This window comes from Physella acuta, unplaced genomic scaffold (assembly GCF_028476545.2).
Source record: "Physella acuta isolate Inbredline_101_S28 unplaced genomic scaffold, ASM2847654v3 ptg000281l, whole genome shotgun sequence".
NCBI lineage: Eukaryota > Metazoa > Mollusca > Gastropoda > Physidae > Physella > Physella acuta.
Window position 1 is genome coordinate 569738 of NW_026731800.1, and position 25419 is coordinate 595156.

Consider the following 25419-nt stretch of genomic DNA (forward strand, 5'->3'; position numbering starts at 1 on the left):
CTATTTAAATAACTATAAAGAAAAGCGTGGGTCACTTTAGTATCTATTGGATACCTTTATTAATGTTAAGGAAGACACCCACGCTTTTCTTTATAGTTATTTAAATAGTAGTCTATAATTTATTTTCTACTTTTTAGTGCATCATTACATAAAAGCTTGTTATTAAAACGTTTTTTATGAATTTTTTTTCAGTACTTTACATGTTTTATCTACAATAGAGTTACATGACTAAAAACCATTGCGCGCCTACTGAATATCACGTTCAGTAGGCGCGCAATGGTTTTTGAACGCAGCCATTACGTGGTCGTGATGGCGCAGCTATTGATGACGCGTGTGGTGTGGTTGGCTAGACATGCCTACTAATTCGGTCCAAATTTTAATTAATTCATAAAAAATTAATTAGGCATCCAATTAAGTCAAATTTAGTTTCAGATTGCATTGTCTTCATGTCTTGACCCACGTGCTAACTTTGAATCGTATCGGTCAAGTAGAACTGTCCGAATTTTCACTCCTGCGTTTCCGTCTAGACAGACAGACAGAGGAAGTGAGTTAAATAAAAGCTTGTAAAAACAGTGGCATTTATAAAATAACCTTATGTCGTTTTATAAACAAACTCTACTCTATTACTTATAATAAGACGCTGCGATGCACTGAAAAGCACTGCATGGTGCGATTTTTACTTTTATGGTTCCAAAAGCTATAGCGATGACGGATGGAAGGAAGGACAGACACTTATATTATAGATATTGCCTTTTGTTTATTTTATGGATAAGTTGGGGTATTATAGTCGTTTACTAAGTTGAATCAGGCTGGGGTTTTTTTGCGTTTGCATTTTTGCTTGCATTGTGTTTGTTTTTTCTTTAGAGTTCGCGTGTTGCGTTTGTGTTTTGTTTTGTTTGTTTGAGTTTGCATTGTGTTTGTGTTGTGTTCCGTGTTTTCTTTTGAGTTTGTGTTGTGTTTGTGTTTGTGTTTGCGTTGTGTTTGTGTTTTTGTTTGCGTTTTGTTTGTGTTTTGCGTTGTTTTTTTGTGTTTGCGTTGTGCTTGCGTTTAGTTTTGTTCTGTTCCCAAGTGGTACATTTAAAAATGATTTACCATGGCGGAGAACGGGTTTGCAGCTAGTATATATTACTTAGCGCCTTTTTGTGCACTCGCCGTTCCCCTAACCTGAAAACCTGCTTAGACCACTGGCTAGGATATTTATTTTTCCTGTGTAAGTATATAATGATGTGACAAACTGTATTAGGTCAATGTTCATGGCAGGGTTTTTTTTATAGATTCAGAATAAATATATTTTTAGCACAGTCATATATAAATACTTTAACAAATGTGAAATCGTAGAATTGCGGTTTTTCAACGCTCACATTTATAACTGTAATACCAAACATTTAAAGCGAAAACGTTGCCTAGACCTGTAGCTTAACGTGAGACAGTTGTCATTTGGGGGGGGTGAATTTTTACAGTTGAGTGAACTCTATAATGCCCAGAAATTTTGTGTCTAATACATGTTTGTAACAAAAACTAGATTTGATGTGATTCAGGTACTGCCTCACTAAGCCATGCCAACTCACCGAAATCTGGCAGAAAGGATTAAAATATCTTTTTAAATGTGAAAATACTTTGGTCTTTTTAAACTCTACGGCTAGATATTTGCTGGACATAGACAGCTGTCGAGGCAGACGATCAAAATGGCGTCAGTCCGTCTTTGTTTGGTGTTTTTGCTACTCAGCATCGCTGGTGCCTTATGTCGGAAGACCTCGAAGAAAAGTCTACTAGATGTACACACGCGCGGTGAGTAGTGTTGTCGTCTGCTTCGGTGGTCTTCAACCGGAGATGTTTTCTAATTTTATTCATAAAAAATATTATTTTTATTCAACCTGTTTAGGTACTTTCATAATAACACTAGCGACACAGATGTTTTTTTTTTTAAAGGCTACTGTAAAACTTAAGTTCTGAGACTGTCTGGGATTAGGGATAAACGGTATAACCGTTTCACTAACATTACGACTAAGAAGAAGAATAAAAACAATTATTTTGAACGTGTGCAAAAACATCAGGATTCAGTGTTTGACCTCATGCATACTTGGGAAATAGAAAAGAAGTAGAAATAAAAATAATTAATGTAAAAGTTAAATTAAGCTTTTTTTATAAGGTTAAATGAAGACCGCATGGTTGTTTTTTAGATGCTTGTAAATCAATAGCCTGGAACCGGTTTAAAGTGGAAGGTTGGGGCCCTATGCTCCTGGATTAAAGAGGATTAAGTCAAGTTTTATAAGGTTAAATGCGCATATTATAAAACAAAGTGATTTTTTACTAAAAACTTAAGAAAAGTTCCCATGTCTTAACAGACTACTAGTCTTCATCCTATTGTAAGACCTAATGGTCAGAAGAAGGAACTTCCGCTTGAATTTTTTTTCCACTTCCCTACTCAATGTCGGACATATCCGGCTCAGAAATCATATCTTTCCGTAAGCCTGGCAGACGGAAGATATGTCTAAGTTCGGCTAATGGCTAAAAAGATACTCATGTCATCATCATCCTAGCAGGCTCTCGTCCAAGGGTTCTCACAATACTCACATGGTTGTTCTTCCGTCCTCTCATAACTGCAGTAAACACTAGGCTCCGCCGATTGAGACTAAGCTCGGCTGACTAGAAAAAAATATTTGACAACTTGTCAGTCATGGTCGGGAGCCTGAGATAATAATGATAAGATCTTGTAACTCGTTTCACCATGGCTAACATCTATTTCTAGCGACGTGCCTGTCCACCCAGTTCGCCTGTAGGGACGGGCTCAAGTGTATCCCACAAAAGTGGGTCTGCGATACGACTGACGATTGCAACGATGGCTCCGACGAGAGAGTCAACTGTCGTGAGTTGATAACATTTCTACTCTCTTGTACAAAGGTTGAAGTTGTTAACTTAATGGGTGTGCTGTTGACTAGAACTAGAATTTATTCAAAATATTGTTCGCACACATTTCAAAGTAAAAGTGTCTCTTGATATATATGTGTGTGTGTATCTGTGTGTGAGTGCGTGCGTGTATGTGTGTATGTGTGTATTTGTAGTTACGATTTATCATATCAATGCAGACTACATTATCTTTAGTTACATCACCACTATTTTGATGTAATCAGTAACTGCTAACTCAATTGAACTAGCTACAATTAAACCTGACTCTAACCAATACTTGTGTAACCTGTGTCCTGTCAGCCACTGACTGCTCCCACGTCAATCAGTACCGCTGTGTCTCCGGAGATTGCGTATCACGTGACTTTGTGTGTGACGGTGGCCGAGATTGTATGGACGGCTCAGATGAGTTAAGATGTGGTGAGGCGCCATTTTGTATTTCTTCTTCTTCTTCGTTCTTAATTTTAGTGTTGGAAGGGATCCCTCCAACACAATTAAGTATACGCGTCAACAGGTTATGCGCCATTGAGGCCATTTACTCCGATTTCAGCCTGATTTACTTTTTGGATTTGTTTGAATAGCCTTTGTTCAACCAAGAACTACAAGACAGCAGTTGTTTGATTTTCGAGTCTAACCTAGAAGAGTGGCTGTCCCCAGCTAACGAGCCTCATCTGCCCGAGGGTTCGAACTCGAGACTTTTCGATTTAGCAACCAATAGCTTTACTGTTTCGACCACGCTGTCCCATATTTTGTGTTTAATATTGTTGATATTGCAAGTGCAAATCTTTAACTGAAATATGTAAAATTGTGATTTTGTGTGTCTTTTTTTAGAGGAATTTGTTTGCTCCGAGGGCGAGATCAAGTGCGACAACCACATCTGTATAGAGAGAACCTGGGTGTGTGATGGTGAAGATGATTGTGGCAACGGATGGGATGAGAAGAACTGCGTCGGTTAAACGGAATTGATTCAGCCTTGTCAAGTGATGCTTTTCACTGACCTATCCCAAAAATTGGATATATTTGATTTTTTTCCCATTAACGTCTCTTAATATCAGATCATTGATCATCGACTAATTAGTCTGAATCGAAAAAAAGAAATATCCCCTTATCATCTAAATAAAGAGGTTACCTGCACAAAAGAATGTGTTTCTGTGTAGATTTTTTTTTGTCTAGCAGTTTGTAAACTACACGGATAGTTTAGTGACAAAAAGCGCTAATCTTGTTCGTTTAGCTGATATCTTATGTAGCACATCATCCAAACGCCAACTCTAACCATAACCCTCTCCCTAATCCTATCTCTAATCCTCAATGTGAACATAAACTAAATATAATTTTCACCGACACGCAAGACCTTATTATAGAAATAGTCCTCCCTACATTAAACCTACCTTTATCTTTAATACTAAACTACTATTATTGGCTATCTGCGATTTCCGATATTCGGAAATTCGACCACAGGTCAACCCCCTAAGGTCAAAGCCATACTGTGGTCAAACCACCAATGATTAAAGCCTCTATGGTCAAAACACAGGTAGCCAAAGCACCTAGGACCCAATTTACATATATGCGAGTACGACTCATCGAGCCAAAGTAATCGTTAAAGCTTGCCAGGCTCACGTGAAAAGACTTTTCAGTTCTTCATCTCCTCACAACTTACGCTCTCTTTTACTTTCTCGTATACAGAATATGGAAGAAATATTGTAATCGTGTACAAAAATAACATGAAATTTCGAAAGTTTTCATCATTTTACACCTCAATACTTAATCATATAAGGAGTATAAAGGACTTATTTTAATTGGGCAAAAATAAGAAATGCAGATTTATCAAAATTTCAGCGTTATATGAGTAATCAAGTCGGGAAAACTGGGCTTTGCAAATCTGTCCGTATGTCTGTGTGTGTGTATGTGTGTCTGTAATAACGATAACTTGAGTATCGTTACAGCTAAGTTGATGAAATTTCATATACATATCTTTATAGTAATCAAAATAGTAATGTATAATTTACTTTTTAGTACTTTTTAGCTTGTTATTAAAACGGGTTTTAATTAAAAAAAATTTCAGTACTTTAAATTTTTTAAATTTACAATATGAAATAAACCGGGAGTGATCTCCCCTAAACTTTCTCGAATATTCTTATATAAAATAACAGGGGATGGGAACTCGGGCTATAGACATGATTTTTAATCCATTTTAAATACTTAAAGTTTTAAAAATAGAATAAAATCTCGTAGACAAATTAATTGCACACCAAGTGAACGCGAAATAAAAAAGCGCATAATATAGCGCAATATTATTATTACTTTTAAAATTTACATTAGTTTTTTGAGAAATCGGAAGTAGCGTAAAGTACTACTTCCAGTCAACGGAAATGACTCAAAATTTAATAGAAGGTAGAGAATTAGATCTTTTACTTACGTATGAAATTTCATTTATCTATCTGAAATAGTACTCAAGTTATAGGCTTTTGAAAAATTCAAAGTAGGAAAAGTACCACTTCCGGTTATCGGAAATCGCTCAAAAGTTGATACGGATCTACGATTTTGATTAAATACTTATATATGAAATTTCATCAACCTAGCTGTAACGGTACTCAAGTTATCGTGTTTACACACGGACACACACACACACACACAGACACACAGACATACGGACAAGATTGCAAAATTATGTTTTTCCGTATCAGTGAGATGCAAAACGTCAAGATTTGCAAAAATCTCGATTTTTTTTTTGCACGATTACAAGACTTTCTCTATACTTCGTATATACGAGAAAGTAAAAAATGACTAAAAACTATCCCCACCTAATGAACGTGATGACGCGTGTCTAATAGTGCGGAATAGTTTGATGAGAAAGCCTTCTAATTTGGACACAATTTTAATTAATTCATAAAACATTAACCAGGCAACCGATTAGGTCAAATTTAATGTTATGTTGCATTGTCTACATGTCTTGACCCACGAGCCAACGTTGAAACAAATCTGTCAGTTAGAAAAGTCTGAAATTTTGCTCGGGCGTTCCGATCTAGACTGACGACATAGACAGTGCGTTAAATAAAAGCTTTTAGAAATAATCTAATTGTAAAGTTTGATAGGACGATTGTTTGAGTGTTAATTGAGAGGTTTGGGTTCAATCCCCACTCTTAGACAAAACATTATCACTGAGTCAATTTAGCGCTAATGCGTACCTTACCATGCACATCTCAAGCAAACTCTTCCTATGCCTTGACCTATGCTTTTATAAAAAACGTTTTAATAACAAGCTTGTATGTAATCTATATACTACTAAAAGTTAAGTTTGTTTACATGTTTGAATATTTATTTTTTTGTTTGTTTGTTTTTTTTTTTGTTTGGCTGATCGAGTATTGTGATATGTTCTACTCTATCTGGAGAGCTGTAAAATAGTATGTAGGTAGAGAAAAAATTTTGTTTTAAGACAGACTGTTAATCACACATTTATTTAAAGACGTTAATTAATTTATTGATTTATTCATACGTAGAGTAACCCTATTTTTTTTAAAGTTTAGAACGACCACTACACTCGGCGGGACCGTGACGTCACAGTTTTTTTGTTTACTCTTTAGTACAATAAAATGGCGGCGTCTATCGAAGAAAATTGTGTTCCCATTCAAAAGTTTAACGCGTTCTAAATCTAATTTTCTGTCGGTCATAACTTTAACAATACGTCCGTTTGCTGTATTTATTACGTTCCAACACTTATATCAATTTTCAACTGTCTTTTTTCATTTAGTTTTACAATAAATTTCTCTAGATCTAAAGATCAGCTGTCGAAGGAAAGTTATGAATCTAGCCTAGATCTAGCCTAGATCTAGGTCACTAGACTCAATGTAAATTCTAGATCTAGGCTTAATGTAAATTCTACATCTAGAATCTATTTCAGGCCTTAATACATCTAGAATCTATTTCAGGCCTTAACTATTTTATATAAAACTTTGTTTGGCTAATTTAAGATAAAATTTAATTTGAAAGTTACTACTACTAGACTTAGATCTAGACCTATGCGCGTAAATCAAGTTGCATAAGGAGACTCAAAGTATAGTATAAAAATTCATTTGTGACGTCACGAGAAAATAGCTAAGTTGGAAGCGTAGTCGGCTCTCATGCGGGTGGCACAGGTTCTAGACCAATATGTCAATGATATTTTTTTTTCAATTTTTTTTTTTAGATGTGAATGATAAAGTTGCCTATCTGAACTTGGCAGGATACAGGGCAGGTGAAGTAGAGTTCATCTGTTTCTTTGTCCTAAGCATATGAAAGGATAGTGTGGTCAGAGACATGCTCGGCTGGAATCGTTTTTTAAACGATAAAAACATGTTGTCTGAGACTTGGCGGGACACTGGGCCGATGAAGTAGAGTTGAGTAGGTCACATGTGACGTCAGTATATGAAGGGATAGTCCGAAATCGGTGTTTTCGGTGTTTTTAAAAGATAAAAAACATATTTTTGAATGTGGGGTCTGTTTTTTGTGACGATAAGTGACACTGCAGTAGCGTAGCGAGGAGGGGGGGGGCGGGAGGGGCGCCAAAATGGTTTGGAAAAATAAATTGAAAGGTTGAGGGGGGTGCAAATCAAAAGTTTGAGTGGGGCGGGGGGTGCACATCAAAAGTTTGAGGGGGGGGGGGGTTGCAAATCGAAATCTTGCGGGGGGGGGGGGGGGGGGGTTCAAATCGAAAAGTTTGTCCCCGGGCGCCGGGAAGGATCGCTATGCCTCTGAGTGACAGACGTGATGTTTTTTGATGGATGACCCCCGAAACCCACAGTTATCCAACGGATGACGGGGATCTAGTAATGTACTAAAAATGAGAAAATAAATTATACACTACTATTTAAATTACTATAAAGAAAAGCATGGGTCTCTTCCTAAATATTAGTAAAGGTATCCAATAGATACTAAAGTGACCGACGCTTTTCTTTATAGTATTTAAAATAGTAATGTATAATTTATTTTATAATTTTAGTGCATTATTACATAAAAGCTTATTATTAAAACGTTTTTTATGAATATTTTTTATAGTACTTTACAGGTTTTATTTACACTAGATTTGCATGACTAAAAACCATTGCGCACCTATTGAACGTGATGACGCGTATCTAATAGCGCGGAATAGTTTGATGAGACAGCCTACTAATTTCGACACAATTTTAATTAATTCAAAAAAAATTAATTAGTCAACACTGATTAAGTCAAATTAAATGTCATGTTACATTGTCTTCATGTCTTGACCCACATACCAACTACGAACTGTATCTGTCAGATAAAAGTGCCTGCAATTTCGCTCAAGCGTTTCTAGCTAGAAAGACAGACTGACGACAGACTGACGACAGAGGAAGTGAGTTAAATAAAAGCTTTCCTTAAATAAAAGATTTCCTCGACGTTAATAAACCATGAATCGTGGATGTTTTATTTATTTTTTATGACCCATTCTTTTCTTTTACTTTATCGTATACGAAGTATAGAAAAAGTATTGTAATCGTGCAAAAGAAATTCGAGATTTTAAAAAAATCTCGTCGTTTTACACCTCCCTGAGTCAGAAAAAAACATAGTTTTGCAATCTTGTCCGTATGTCTGTGTGTGTGTTTCTATGTGTGTCTATGGACACGTTAATTCGAGTACCGGTACAGCTAGATTGATGAAATTTCATACACAAGTATTATATCAAATTTCTAGTTCTGTATCAACTTTTCAGAGATTTCCACTAAACGGAAGTGGAGTTTATTCTACTTTCAATTTTTCAAAAGCCTATAGCTTGAGTACTGTTTCAGATAGATAAATGAAATTTCACATGTAAGTAAAAGTTCTAATTACCTTCTTTCTGTCAAATTTCCGATTTCTCAAAAAACGCATGTAAATGTATAAAGTACTAATAATTTTGCGCCCTATTATACACATATTGTTTGGCGTTTTCTTGGTGCGCAATTATTTTTCTACGAGATTCTGTTCTATTTTTAAAAGTTTAAGTAATAAAAAATGGCTTAAAAATCTAGTCTATATCCCGAGTTGCCATCTACTAAGTGTAAATAAGAATATTCGAGAAAGTTTAGGGGAGATACCCCCGGTTTATTTAAATAGTAGTATTATATGTTTGTAACGTTAAGATAACGTGGGTCTGATGCAGAGTGTCTGTCAATCTGATACAGTGGAATTAGTTTTCTTAGGAAAGTCAAAACATTGGAACCGCTTGAAGATCGTAAGGTAAAAATTAAAATTACATTCCTACTGTGATTTTTAAAAAAATGCAGTGCAGTGTTTATACTTTAAACCTTTTTTAAAATGGTAAAATAAAGTCAATGACATCCCATAAGAACGCATTTCGCAAAAATACTAGACATCAATGTGTAACAAGTAGGCGAGCAAACGTATACCAGAAATTATATGTAGACAATATTAGCACAATCTAACAACATTGTTCATAAGTTACTTCGAGATAATAAAAAAGCCCCTTATCTCTCATAATACTTTGGTATGATCTTCAAGTGAGAAATATAAGTTGGCATGGTTGGTTAAGAGTTACTCTATTCGCCGTCATCGTATAGTAAAATAACATTTTTTAAAAATGTTTGTCAAATTCTGCGCAATTTTTTTGACATTGCTGGTTGTTGGCTCCTTTGGGAAACGCAGTTTCAAGAGTTATCTACACGATGCTGATAGACGAGGTACGGTGATAATTGCTTTAATTTATTTTATTTTCATTTTAATTTTTTTTGTTCAGGTGATTGTTTGGAAATAAAATCTATAAATTAAATAGATACGGCGCTTTTAAAATTATTTATTTATACACAGTTTTTTATATTGTTACATTTTTTTTTCAAAATTTCCATTTTGAAAATGCGAATCATTATTATTGAAGTATTTGTAAAGGTGGTGATTTTAGCCACTTTTAAGTTATTGTGTTAGTGAATTGTTTTAAGCATATTTCGTGATTTCCTATGAGGACAATTAGTAGGATTTTCTGCAGGCAACTTTTGTTTACGTATTCAAATATTGTGGTTCATCTGTAGACAATGTTTGTGGTTAAAATGTAGTGTGACGTAGATGCCCCACAAAATGTTACAATCGTTTGGGCCCAGTGTAACAATTGTAAATTTTAAAAGTCCATTAAGCGAATCTGTATAATTTACTGGTAATTTTCACCAACACAAGAAACATGACAATAAGAAAACGGACGAGTAGGTACACTCTTGACACCAAACAACATTGGTACACACACTGCTTCGTTCACACACTTGTTTTCAGGCTAGCACACCACTTTCAAGGGGAGGCCACTTTCACGCACACTCTCTCCGTGCGTACACGTTTTCGATATAGGCATCTACGTCATAGTAGACAATGTTTGTGGTTGATCTGTACACGTTTGTGGTTAAAATGTAGACAACGTGTATTGTTAAAATGTAGACAATGTTTGTGGTTAACAAAATCAACGATCTGCTATACTACAGCCCTGAATTGCCAGCCAAACGAGTTCCCATGTAAGGATGGCACTCGCTGTGTCCCCATGAAATGGACTTGTGATATGGAGGAGGACTGTGACGATGCCTCAGATGAACGTTTAAATTGCCGTGAGTTTTATTCATTGATTATTTCCCCTTATTTTCTGTGGTACATGAAAGTCACTCTATATATATATATATATATATATATATATATATATATATATATATATATATATATATAATATATATATATATATATATATATATATATAAATATATATATATAAATTTATTTATATAAATATATATAGCATATGTATAGTTCTATATATATATATATATATGTATGTAAGTATATACATGTATATTTAACACGTTTAATATTGCTAACTCTTAAATGCATTAAAACATTTAAAAATCAAACATGTTACTTTCGTTCTTTGTTAATAGCGTTGTCATTAGCTACATTTTTTTTTTCAAATTTAATCAAAATCAAATTTGTGTTTTATTGTCTTACTTTACATTTATTTAGTAAGTTTTTATTGTAAGATTTGTATATCTTGTTTTGTTTTCTATTTTTTAGTATTTCGAAATTTTAAAGATTGGCTAATTTTTTAATTAATGAACCATATTTATTTATTTTTCTATTGATTAATTATCTGCCCCTTATTAGTGTCCTCAGTCGGCTCTCGTGGGTGAAAACATCAATGATGTCCTATTGCTTCTACTTATCTACTGTTATCTTCAACTTTTTATTAAATATATTAATAGTTATTTTAATGACTAATTCAATATCTGACGAGATTTTAAAAAAATATTTTTCTTGCGTTGTCATCGAAAAGGAATTTATTTTGGGAATGTAATCACGGCATCAGAAGTGGCTGAAAACTAATTAAAAGATTTGACCATTCGCCCATCCCGGCTTGTTTTTCAAATACATCGATGTTTTTTTAATACAGTACATAATTTATGGGAATAAGGGAATGCTTATGTAGATTTGTGTTTATGCCCAACACATGTTGCTTTTTCTCAGATAAGAAAGTAGAATCGTGACACTTGTCCGAAAAAGACAACCTTTTAAATTGCTTGGATATCTAGTGGGTTAATTAATTCTGATAAGAAAAAAAATTTAACTTTTTAAAGCATAAAACAGAAAGTTCAGTTAAACGGCATTTTAGTAACTTTAAAAAAAAAGAATGCTGGAATCCTGCATTTAAAATGACCGTGTCTGTATGTTTAACTTGACTATCTATTTACTTTGTGCTGAATCTAAAGTGACCATGCCTGTATATTTAGCTTTACCATCTACCTACCTTGTTCAGACTCTAAACTGACTGTGCCTGTATATTTAACTTGACCACCTACCTACCACCACCTACATGTCTGTATATTTAGCTTGACCGTCCACTAACTTTTTCCTGACTCTAAACTGACCTTGTCTGTATATTTGACTTAACCATCTATCTGCCACCACCTACCTGTCTGTATGTTTATCTTGACCATCTACCTACCACCACTACATGTCTTTATATTTAACTTGACTATATACCTACTTTTTCCCAACTCTAAACTGACTCTGTCTGTAACATTATTTAGCTTGACCACCTACCTACCTCCACTACCTGTCTGTATATTTGACTTGACCACCTACCTACCACCACCTACCTCTCTGTATATTTAACTTGACCACCTACCTAACAACACCTACCTCTCTGTATATTTAACTTTACCACCTACCAAAACCACCTACCTGCTATACATCTATCTTGACCATCCACCCTCTTCATCCTTACAGCAACTGACTGCTCACACGCCAACCAGTTCAAATGTGCCTCTGGAAACGAATGCCAGTCAAGGGATTTTGTCTGCGATGGTACCATCGACTGCCATGACGGGTCAGACGAACAAAACTGTGGTATGATTGTTGTTTGTTTGTTTGTTTGTTTTTTTTTTTTTTTGGCTGGTTAGTACATGGCTTAGTGACGGTATCCTAGGAGCTCACGCGATAGCAAGGCCTAGCGGTAGAGCGCTAGACTGCAATCCGGAAAGTTTCGCGTTCGAATCCAGGTTCAAGTCAGTAGAACGTCCCTGAGTCCACCCAGCTCTAATAGATACCTAACTCGCATTAGGGAAAGCAAAGGCGGCTGTGCATAGTGAACTTCAGAATCCTTTTTCATAAACAGTCTGAGCTTAAACATCTTTTGTCTTACACTATTTCTTAGCATAAACATCTGCTGATTTACTTTACTTTAGCATCAACATACCTAATTGTAAAACATTTAATCCTCGACATTTCCTGTCAGAAAATATTTAAGGCTAAATTTTGTATACTTTTTAAAACCAGAAAACGCTTTCTTTAATAGTATAAGCATCAGTGTAATATACTTGTCTTTTGAAAGCTAGAAACAAGTGTATCTTTTAAAATATACTTTTCTATTTCATGTAAATGGATGGCGGGCGGTAGACTCCCCCCCCCCTCTCCCGAAGAGATGCCTGAAAGAAACTGCCAAAAAAAACGCTGTCGCTGATAATCTTATCCCTAATCCTCAATGTAGCATTGTGGTTTTTTGAAAGCCGGAAAACGCCTGAAATCAGTGTAACTCTTCTGTCATTTATTTACAGAGAACTTCGTGTGCCCTGACGGTGAAATCAAGTGCGACAACCACCTCTGTATTGAGGCGGCCTGGAAGTGTGACGGCTACAACGACTGCGGTAACAACTGGGATGAGACCGGATGCAGCGGTTAATTAATCAACCATCGATTTTACGATTTTACATATCACGTGCCAGTCTACATACATGCCCAAAAATATATGCACATTCTAGTGTATTTGTTAAATTTGAGAATAAAAAGATACGTGACTAAGTATTACAAAATAAGTTTACAGAGATAGAAGATAAATAAATGAATTAATTTGATCTACTTTGTATGGAGCGTGATTTTTAAAATTATTTTCTGCATGCTTCTCTGCATTAGCATATATATATATATATATATATATATATATATATATATATATATATATATATATATATATATATATATATATATATACTAGCCGTTACGGCCAACCCCTACACTGACATCTCTGTAAAACCTATCTGAAAAGGATCATGACTTGTATGTTTAGTAATCAGCTATACCCGGCTTTGTTCGTGTTTAGGGAATATATTACTTTTCGAATTAACCCTAACCACATTCAACCAAAACAAAACACACTGGAAAGCAGGACTTTTCATGTGTTTCATAACCCTAATTTCCATAATCTTGGAAACACCTACATCTTACAATCCGCTTTGCAGTTTACACAGGTATGGTCTTTTCGTGGCCTAATTTTCTCTTTGTTTAAGAAGCGTCGCGAGTCGGTGGCGGGGGAGCGGACCGCACTGGACGACACCATTTAGGGGGGGGACACCATGGCGAAATATATAGAAATATGCTTTTTGCTAGTTAAATTAATAATAAATTAGAGTTCATCCAACAGTATTAATAACTGACAATAGATAAACATCTTTACTATTAATTGTGCATATTTTAAAATTATCACCCTTAAATTTGTGGAGTATTTTGAAGAACTGATAAGTCAAGCAATCACCAGGGCGGTGGTGACACCAAAATCTAATAATTTAAGATGAAAACTAAGCTTTTTCCTCATGAATCAATAGGTGTATTAATATAATGTGCGCACAAATAGACGCCATTAGGCAACTTTATAGGTCTATTTCGACCATAATATATATATATATATATATATATATATATATATATATATATATATATATATATATATATATATATATATTGGAGGGGGTGACACCACGAGATGCCACACCGGGTGAAACCCGACCTAGCGATGCTACTGTGTATGTCATTTCATGCTAATTTAAAGTTAGAATTTAAAAGAGCACGATGAATGCCGAGAGCGTTGGAACCAGAGGCGTAGCGAGGGGGGTGCGGGGGGTGCGGACCGCACCGGGTGACACCATTTAGGGGGGTGACACCAAGGCAAAAAATTAGCATAATATATAGAGAAAAACTTGAGGGGGGTGCAAATCGAAAATTTGAAAGTTTATCCCCGGGAAAGGTCGCTACGCCTCTGGGGGGGGGGGGGGTGACACCATTAAGTGCCGCACCAGGTGACACCCGACCTCGCTACGCCACTGGTTGGAACATTGTATTAAATTATATTATCTTACATAATTACAACCTACATACTTCATACTAAATATTTTTCATGTGTTATAAATATTACTATATACGACATACACTGTACATTAATCAAAAGTTCATTTACACTCTCGGAATATTTAATACATAACTATTAACAATTGCATGCAAATATACATCTGTGACTTTTTTACTTTCTCGTATATACGAAGTTGGTTCCATTGCGACCGAAGGGTCCTGTATGCCGCGGGTGTTACATTGGTGATGTGTGGGCTATGTGGCGATCGAGGAAACTAATCCTACTATGTCAGTTAGTCACAATTTTGAAGCTCCTCCCATATCGAGAACAAACGAACTATTTTTTAATATAACCAATGAAAACTTCAATTTTAATAGTAACCAATACTAATGCTTAATTATAACACGTGATTTTATAAGGTAGGGGGGGTGATACCACGAAGTGCCGCACCAGGTGACACCCAACCTAGCGACGCCACTGAGGTAGAGTAACAGTTCACTAGTGTAGTGTATACTAAACTAAAAGTGTAGACTACTGATGATCTTAGCTTAGTTGAGTGTAGTTAAGATACTGAAGTAGAGAGTGACTGTAACATTGTGAGTGTGAGTAATAAATTAAAATGATACTAATTATAATTCTAGATCCAGCGAGTATTCTATATTTTCTAGATCTAGTACTTAATAACCAGTGTTTAATCTGGTTAGTAGCCTGTCTAGAGAAATCTAGATCTAGAATAATTTAGTAATTTAGGCAATAGTATAAATAAAATTATAAGTTGACATCTAGGTGTAAGACTAAGGAGTAGATTTTTTTAAAAGTTTAGTTGACTGATAAAGATTAAAGAAGATTATTACTAACTAACAAGAGAAGTAGTAGTAGGTATATGCTTACGACTAGATTTAGCAAATTTATGTATAAATCTAACAATACCCAGTTATTTAGTAGGCCTTTTACCATGAATGTTAGATCAAGAGTTTAGATTTAGTAATAGACTAGCCGGCTCGTTTAGGCACTACACTGGCCTCTCCGAAAAACCTATCTATAAAGGACCATGACGTGTGTGTTTAGTAATCAGAATATACCCGGTAATGCCTGGTTTTAGGAAATATATTGCTTTTCGAATTAACCCTAACCACAACCAACCGAAACCAAAACACTCAAAAAACGCATAGATAACAAAAACGCAAGCACAAATACAAACAAAAACACAAACACAACCACAAACACAGCCACAAACACAAATGCAAACACAAAGAAAACACAAACGCAAACAAAAAAGCAATCGCAAACAAAACCAAATCCAACAGACCAGCCTCTCTCAACAGACCAGCCTCTCTCAACAGACCAGCCTCTCTCAACAGACCAGCCTCTTTCAACAGACCAGCTCTCTCAACAGACCAGTCTCTCTCAACAGACCAGCCTCTCTCAACAGACCAGCCTCTCTCAACAGATCAGCCTCTCTCAACAAATCAGCCTGTCTGCAGATTGCTGCACTATTATTTAATCAAACAGGGATTAGACAGGAAACTCATTTTGTTTAAGTAATGCACAATCTCTATAAGACTATAAATCCTATGCTTTAATTATACATGAATTTAATTAGACAGTTATTTCGTTTATATCACAAACTTGATTCAAATGGTGTATGTATGTATGTATGTACGTATGCATGTATGTATGTATGTATGTTCGTAGTAACGCATGTACACATGTACGCAAGTACGCATGTACGCATGTACGCATGTACGCGTGTACGCGTGTATGCGTGTACGCATGTACATATGTACGCATGTACGTATGTACGTGTGTACGTGTGTACGTATGTACGTGTGTACGTATGTACGTGTGTACGTATGCACGTATGTACGTATGTACGTATGTACGTATGTACGTATGTACGTATGTACGTATGTACGTATGTACGTAAATACGTATGTACGTATGTACGTATGTACGTATGTACGTATGTACGTATGTACGTATGTACGTATGTACGTAAATACGTATGTACGTATGTACGTATGTACGTATGTACGTATGTAAGTATGTACGTATAAACGCTTGTTATTAAAACGTTTTTACTTTCTCGTATATACGAAGTATAGAGAAAGTATTGTAATCGTGCACAAAAATCACTTGAAATTTTAACTATTTTCACCGTATTACACCTCAGTCCTTCATCACATCCGAAGTATAGAGGACTTATTTTAATCGGGCAAAAATTATCAATCCAGATTTATCAAAATTAAAAGGTTTTATGCGTATTCCAGTCTGAAAAACTGGGCTTTGCAATTCTGTCCGTATGTCTGTGTGTCTGTGTGTGTGTGTGTCCGTGTGTAAACACGATAACTTGAGTACCGTTACAGCTAGGTTGATGAAATTTCATATATAAGTATTTTATCAAAATCGTAGATCCGTATCAACTTTTGAGCGATTTCGGATAACCGGAAGTGGTACTTTTTCTACTTTGAATTTTTCAAAAGCCTATAACTTGAGTACTATTTCAGAAAGATAAATGAAATTTGATATGTAAGTAAAAGATCTAATTTTCTACCTTCTGTCAAATTTTGAGAATTTTTCGTTGACCGGAAGTACTTATTTACGCTACTTCCGATTTCTCAAAAAACTAATGTAAATTTTAAAAGTACTAATAATATTGCGCACTATTATGCGCTTTTTTATTCGCGTTCACTTGGTGTGCAATTAATTTGTCTACGAGATTTTATTCTATTTTTAAAACTTTAAGTATTTAAAATGGATTAAAAATCATGTCTATAGCCCGAGTTCCCATCCCCTGTTATTTTATATAAGAATACTAGCCGTCCCGGCCAGGCCCTGCTCTGGCTTCTGTGAAAAACCTTTCTGTTAAAGACCATTACCTGTGTGTTTAGTAATCATCATAAACCCGGCATTGCCCACCCAAACCACAACCAACCAAAACCAAAACAACAAAACGCAAACATAACGCTAACACAATTACAAATACAAACGAAAACAAAAACTTAACAACAAACACAACCACACCCACAAACACCAATACAAACACAAAGAAAAAACAAACAAAAAAGCAAACGAAAACAAAAACCTAACAACAAACCCAACCACAAACACCAATACCAACAAAAAAAAATCAACGAAAAAAGCAAACGAAAACAAACCAAATCCAAACGCAAAACCAACCAAAAACACAAATACAAACCCAAACAAAAAAAACACAAACAAAAACGAAAAAAGAAAGAACAAAAACGAACCAAATTAAAACGCAACCACTAACGCAAACCCACCTAAACACAAAGAAAACACTAACGCGAACATAAACGCCCGGGGCGGAATCACCTGTTTTAGCTTAATGAACGACTATAGTACCCCAACTTATTCACAGTCTTTTGCACTCACTTAAACGAACGCGCCTGTTTCAATTTAATAAACAATTTTAATACTCCAAGCTTATCCGTAAAATACCTACAACATTTGCACTTGATCTATCCCCGCTAATTATGTAATTATTTTTTTTCCCAACACCAAAACAAAGTAATTAAAAAGTAAATTATTTTCACGGAATGCAATGGTTTTTTATAAAGGGAAGTAATTGTGTTTTTCCTAATTTATCAAAGGGAAGTAAGTGCTATAGGACTAAATAAAGACATAATTAAAATTTTTTGTAAAAGATGATATTTTTTTTAAAACTTGTGTTTAATGAACATGCCGACAATTATTACTATAATTTGAAAAATGAAAATTATTTCCCAACACTTTCAATGGTAATTTTTTAGCTCATAAATTTAGACAAATGCGCACGATAATTTTTCTAACACTTAAAATCGTACAATTCCAACGACATACAAATGCATTACATACAGAACTGAGCTTTATATATTAGATTCGAGAAAGTTTAGGGGAGATCACTCCCGGTTTATTTTTTATGAAAAGAAATTTAGTACTTTACATGTTTTATTTACAATAGACTTACATGACTATAAATATATATTATAAATGTTAGGGGTTCGTCGAGAAATAAATATCTTATATCCCACTTCTGACACCAAATGTTAGAAGCGGGGATTAAACCGAAGAGGTGATCTTATTCACTCATCCGTGCACCTTTGCGTGGTGACAAAGGGGTCTAATAAGACCTGAGCAGAACTAATTAAAATCTAAACAACACCAATATTAAACTAAAAATAAAACATAGTAAACACACATAATATGCATTTATTTATCTTTGTTTGACGTCACAAAGGTTTATATGTCAAAAGCAAAGACACAATACGAATAAGACCTGGCCAGTCTTTCATATTCAAGAAAACATCACTTGAATTTCTAATACAAGTCAAAAAGACAAAAATAATCAAACTTACATTTCAATGCAGAATTAGTCACCGTGGTAACTGACATTAATTCATAGAAAACCCATATATAAGTGTGAATAGCAAATCTACATTTACACAACTCAGAATTCACACATGTCATATCCTCTAGTCCTAACTTAAATACTTGTACTGCTTATGTAATCTCAGAATCACACTTGTCAAAGTTATTCATCCTAGTCCTAATTTCACTTGTACTGCTATGTAATCTCAAAATCAAAAACGTAAATGTCATCGTCTCTAGTTCTATCTTTACTACTTGCACTGTTATGTAATCCCAGGATCACACGGGTAAATGTTATCATCACTAATTCTGATTCCACTAATCAAACACGGTTAAAGTTCATCTATGAATACTCATCAGTACTCCCAAAAGTCTAGCTCGATACTCGAGCGGCAAGAAGTTTCCAGCCACTGAAATAAACATTGAGCCACTGGTACAAACATCGGGCCACAAAGATAATGGCCACTGGAACGAAGAACATATCTACACGGCAGGAAGATTTCCAGCCACTGGAATAAAACATCTAGCCACTGGTACAAACATCGGGCCACAAAGATAATGGCCACTGGAACGAAGAACATATCTACACGGCAAACGTTTGGCCACTGGTACAACATTGGCCACATGTATAAACATCAGGTCACACATGTAAATATCTGGAACGAAACACATATGTACAGCAACAAAACATCGACTGGGACAATAATCTAGCCTTAGTGGCCAGCCATAAGGCTGCCACCATCCGAGGCCTAGACCATCGTGTCTAGCCTATGTGTCTGTCAGAGAAAGAGACTTCAACATAGTCGCCCTTCCTCATATATAGGTTAGTCTCACCCCCTTATCATCTCCCTAGAGCTATAGAACCCGAGTTGGGCTCCGTCCCATCTCTCAACGTTCGAGATAACACCGGTCACTATGCACCCATGCGTTGCACATCCGATAACTGACCGCTATAGATCTTCACTTTGTCTCAGGGCTAACGATCGTGTCATACACCGCTCGAGCTAACGCACGACCACGCGGTACTCCCGCCACGTTTCACACCTGACAACTGACCACAACAGAGATCCTGAGTAATGATTCTACCGGGACGTCCAGCGGCATGTCCGAACTCAACTTTAGACATAAATCGCCGCGGGTGTCTTCCCAGCATTACGTGCCACTCATGCACCTGCATAGAACTCGCAGCCCTTAACGACCAGAGTGAGCCGATAACCTTTAATTAAATTTTAGATTTCCCCGGCCTGCTCATCCCCAATATCTTAGATTAACCCCTTGGGTTTCTGTAACTAGTCCTAGTCACCTTAGCCCCTTTAATAAGCACCCAAGTTACCATTTCACTTAAAAATAAACAATATAGTACAAGCCAACATGCTTACTTAAGAATCAACAATTTGGTACCAGCCAACATAAATATTAATATATACGACATACACTCTGGTGTGGGGACGGATGATTGATGATCCAGCTGAATAAAAAATCTAAAATCGCTGTAAGCTGATTCTTTAACAGATATAACATGTTTAGCAACCCCAACACATCTCCCCCCCCTCCCCCCCCCCCCCCCCCCCGCGCATTCTATTTTTACACACTGTGAGAGTAAATAATGTAGGCCCTAGCAACGACTAAAAGTGTCATCAGTGTGTGAATGCGTTTGTATGAAGGCGGGGATAGTGAGTTGAATACGGTATTAGATAGTTTATATAGGTCATTTGAGGGAAAAGGCGTTGCTTATTATTTCCTTTAAAGCCAGTATGCTTTCAACAATAAAAAATTCGTTTAGATCATATATTTTCATAGCATAACCTGCTTGATAAAAGAAAATTACAATGCGCTGATTGTTCCACCCCCACCACGTCCTGTTTCTTCACCATAGAATGGCCACCTCTGTATATAGATTGTAAAAAAAAAACACATCACATTGACCTAGCAACTTTAGGAACTACGTTTCAGTCTGGCGTTATGATTGGGGGAGGGGATTGGAGAGGAATGATCAAGGCAAATCTAACACAATTCAAACTATTTTTAGGTGGTTGTATAATGAATTCTAAATTCACATATTTGAAGAGTTAATAGTATACCCACGAAATAAATTTATCTTGTTAGTTAGATATCAAAAATGTCATATCAATTAGCTTTCAGTGTGTGAGTATGCATTGGGCAATTCATCGGGTGTATGCTTGGACATTTTTACCGATTATTGATTTTAAAGCGTAATACCATGCCCATAGGTAAATTGAGAGCACAGTGTGCGAAAAGGGGCGGGGATTATGTGAAAACACCCCAATGTGCGAAGCTGGTCCAATTGCGACCGAAGGGTCTTGTATGCCACGAGTGCTACTTTGATGATGTGTGGGTTATGTGGCGATCGAGGAAACTAATCAGTCAGTTAACAATTTTGAAGCTCCTCCCATATCGAGAACAAACGAACTATTTTTTAATATAACCAATGAAACCTTCGTTTTTAATAGTAACCAATACTAATGCTTAAATATAACACGTTATTTTATATGGTAGGCCCTGTTTTCCGGTTACGTTGTGGGTCAACATTATATTAGGCCGCTTTTATTTCCCCGAATAGCGTCAGGTATTTATTGCAGCTGAGCGGTCTTTATATGCCCAGAAGATTTGTGTCTCTGACCAGTTTGCAACAAAAACTAGACTTGTTGTGATCAGAAAATACTTTGGTATTTTTTAAACTCTACGACTAGATATTTGCCGGACGTAGATGATCAAAATGGCGTCAATTCGTCTTCGTTTGGTGTTTGTTCTACTCAGCATCGCTGGTGCCTTATGCCGGAATTTCATGAAGAAAAGTCTACTAGATGTACACAAGCGATGTGAGTAGTGTTGTCGTCTGCTTCGGTGGTCTCCAACAAGAGATGACGTTTTCTAATTTTATTCATAAAAGCTATGGTTTTTAATCAACCTGTTTAGGTACTTTCATAATAACACTAGCGACACAGATTTTTTTTTAACAGGCTACTGTAAAACTTAAGTTCTGAGACTGTCTGGGATTAAGGATAACACTAACATCACGACTAAGGAAAATAATAAAAGAAATATTTTTGAACGTGTGCAAAAACATCGTGATTCTGTGTGTGACCTCATAATACTTGGAAAATAGAAAAGAAGTAGAAATTTTTTTAAAGCAACCGACGTTTAAATGTAACTAGGGGTTGTTTTTTTTAACATTAAAACTAAGCTGTTTTATAGGGTTATCTGAAGACATTACTGTTGTTTTTTTTTAAATTAAAATTAAGCTGTTTTATAGGGTTATCTAAAGACAGCAGGGTTGTTTTTTTAATTAAAATTAAGCTGTTTTATAGGGTTATCTGAAGACAGCAGGGTTGTTTTTTTTTTAAATTAAAATTAAGCTGTTTTATAGAGTTATCTGAAGACAGTAGGGTTGTTTTTTTTAAAATTAAAATTAAGCTGTTTTATAGGGTTATCTGAAGACAGTAGGGTTGTTTTTTTTAAATTAAAATTAAGCTGTTTTATAGGGTTATCTGAAGATAGTAGGGTTGTTTTTTAATACTTGTAAATCAAAAGCCTGGAATCTAACAAAGTGGAATGTTTGTTGAGGCCTTATGTTTGACAAGGAGTAAAGAGAATTAAGTCAAGTTTTATTGGGTTAAACACGCTTTTTATAAAACAGTGAATTTTTTACTTAAGACTCAACACAAGTTCTCATGTGTTAACAGACTACTGGTCTTCATCCTAATTTAAGACCTATTCGTCAGCAGAAGAAACTTCCGCATGAATTTTTTTCCACTGACCGACAAATATCGGATATACCAGACCCAGGAGTCGTATCTTTCCGTAAGCCTGACTAACTGAAGATATGTCTAAGTTCGGCTAATAGCTAAAAAAAATACTCATGTCATCACCATCCTAGCAGGCTCACGTCCAAGGGTCCTCACAATACTCACATGGTTGTTCTTCCATCCTCTCATAACCGTAGTAAACACTAGGCCCCCGCCGATTGAGACTAAGCTCGACTGACTAGAAAAAAAAATTTGACAACTTGTCAGTCGTGGTCGGCCCTAGATACTAATGATATTATCTTGTAACTCATTTCACCATGGCTAACATCTATTTCTAGCGACGTGCCTGTCCACCCAGTACGCCTGTAGGGACGGGCTCAAGTGTATTCGACAAAAGTGGGTCTGCGATACGACTAACGATTGCAGCGATGGCTCCGACGAGAGAGTCAACTGTCGTGAGTTGATAACATTTCTACTCTCTTGAACAAAGTTTGAAGTTGTTAACATAATGGGTGTGCTGTTGACTAGAACTAGAATTTATTTTAACTACCTTTTGCATACATTTCAAAGTAAAAGAGTCTCTTCATATATATATATATATATATATATATATATATATATATATATATATATATATATATATATATATATATATATATATATGTGTATGTGTGTGTGTGTGTGTGTGTGTGCGTGTGCGTGTGCGTGTGTATCTGTGTGTGAGTGAGTGTATGTGTGTGTATGTGTAGTTACGCTTTATCATATCAATGCGGACTATATTTTCTTTAGTTACATCACCGCTATTGTGATGTAATCAGTAATTGCTAACTTAATTGAACTGCCTACAATTAAACCTGACTCTAACCCATACATGTGTAACCTGTGTCCCTGCCAGCCACTGACTGCTCCCACGTCAACCAGTACCGCTGTGTGTCCGGAGATTGTGTATCACGTGACTTTGTGTGTGACGGTGGCCGGGATTGTATGGACGGCTCGGATGAGTTAAGATGTGGTGAGGCGCCATTTTGTGTTTCTTCTTCTTCTTCGTTCTTAATTTTAGTGTTGGAAGGGATCCCTTCCATCACAATTAAGGATACGTGTCAACTGGTTATGCGCCATTAAGGCCATTGACTCCGATTTCAGCATGATTTACTTTTTTGATTTGCTGCAATAGCTTTGTCCATACAAGAACAAACTACAAGGCAGCAGTTGTTTGAATTTTGAGTTGTCTAGCCTAGAAGAGCAGCTGTCCCCAGCTAAATAGCCTCATCTGCCCGAGGATTCGAACTCGAGACTTTTCGATTTAGCAACCATAAGCTTTACCGTTTCGACCACGCCGTCCTATTTTGTGTTTAATATTGTTGATATATTCAAGTGCAAATCTTGAACTGAAATATGTCAAATTGTAATTTTGTGTGTGTCTTTTATTAGAGGAATTTGTTTGCTCTGAAGACGAGATCAAGTGTGACAACCACATCTGTATAGAGAGAACCTGGGTGTGTGACGGTGAAGATGATTGTGGTAACGGATGGGATGAGAAGAACTGCGTCGGTTAAACGGAATTGATCTATGTCAAAAATTTGATATATTTGATTTTTTCCCCCACACACGTCTCTTAATATCAGATCATTGATCATCCACTAATTAGTCTGAATCGAAAAAAGAAATATCTCCTTATCATCTAAATAAAGAGGTTACCTGCACAAAATAATGTGTTTCTGTGTAGATTTTTTTGTCTAGCAGTTTGTAAACTACACGGATAGTTTAGTGACAAAAAGCGCTAATCTTGTTCGTTTAGCTGATATCTAATGTTGCACATCATCAAAACGCCAACTCTAACCATAACCCTCTCCCTAATCCTATCTCTAATCCTCAATGTGAACATAAACTAAATATAATTTTCACCGACACGCAAGACCTTATTATAGAATTAGTCCTCCCTACATTAAACCTACCTTTATCTTTAATACTAAACTACTATTATTGGCTATCTGCGATTTCCGATATTCGGAAATTCGACCACAGGTCAACCCCCTAAGGTCAAAGCCATACTGTGGTCAAACCACCAATGATTAAAGCCTCTATGGTCAAAACACAGGTAGCCAAAGCACCTAGGACCCAATTTACATATATGCGAGTACGACTCATCGAGCCAAAGTAATCGATAAAGCTTGCCAGGCTCACGTGAAAAGACTTTTCAGTTCTTCATCTCCTCACAACTTACGCTCTCTTTTACTTTCTCGTATACAGAATATGGAAGAAATATTGTAATCGTGCACAAAAATAACATGAAATTTTGAAAGTTTTCATCGTTTTACACCTCAATACTTAATCATATAAGGAGTATAAAGGACTTATTTTAATTAGGCAAAAATAAGAAATGCAGATTTATCAAAATTTCAGCGTTATATGAGTAATCAAGTCGGGAAAACTGGGCTTTGCAAATCTGTCCGTATGTCTCTGTGTGTGTATGTGTGTCTGTAATAACTTGAGTATCGTTACAGCTAAGTTGATGAAATTTCATATACATATCTTTATAGTAATCAAAATAGTAATGTATAATTTACTTTTTACTTTTTAGTACTTTTTAGCTTGTTATTAAAACGGTTTTTAATATAAAAAAATTTCAGTACTTTAAATTTTTTTAATTTACAATATGAAAAAATGACTAAAAACTATCCCCACCTAATGAACGTGATGACGCGTGTCTAATAGTGCGGAATAGTTTGATGAGAAAGCCTT

At 35.8% G+C, this 25419-nt stretch overlaps 2 protein-coding genes across 3 annotated transcripts; both read left to right on the top strand.

Annotated features, from left to right (window-relative positions):
* Window positions 1-1641: 1641 nt before the first annotated feature.
* Window positions 1642-24371, top strand: LOC131939475 (very low-density lipoprotein receptor-like). 2 transcript variants are annotated; one of them, XM_059297790.1, is made up of 4 exons: window positions 1642-1788; window positions 2750-2866; window positions 3208-3324; window positions 24109-24371. In XM_059297790.1, the coding sequence occupies exons 1-4, from the start codon at window positions 1686-1688 to the stop codon at window positions 24231-24233; spliced, it is 462 nt and encodes a 153-aa protein (XP_059153773.1). In that variant the 5' UTR covers window positions 1642-1685; the 3' UTR covers window positions 24234-24371. The 2 variants fall into 2 exon arrangements, with proteins under 2 accessions (XP_059153773.1, XP_059153772.1); XM_059297789.1 differs by lacking the exon at window positions 24109-24371 and adding an exon at window positions 3736-3982.
* On the top strand, window positions 9402-13271 carry LOC131939474 (low-density lipoprotein receptor-related protein 4). Its single transcript, XM_059297788.1, has 4 exons — window positions 9402-9575; window positions 10359-10478; window positions 12148-12267; window positions 12975-13271. The coding sequence occupies exons 1-4, from the start codon at window positions 9476-9478 to the stop codon at window positions 13097-13099; spliced, it is 465 nt and encodes a 154-aa protein (XP_059153771.1). The 5' UTR covers window positions 9402-9475; the 3' UTR covers window positions 13100-13271.
* Window positions 24372-25419: the final 1048 nt, after the last annotated feature.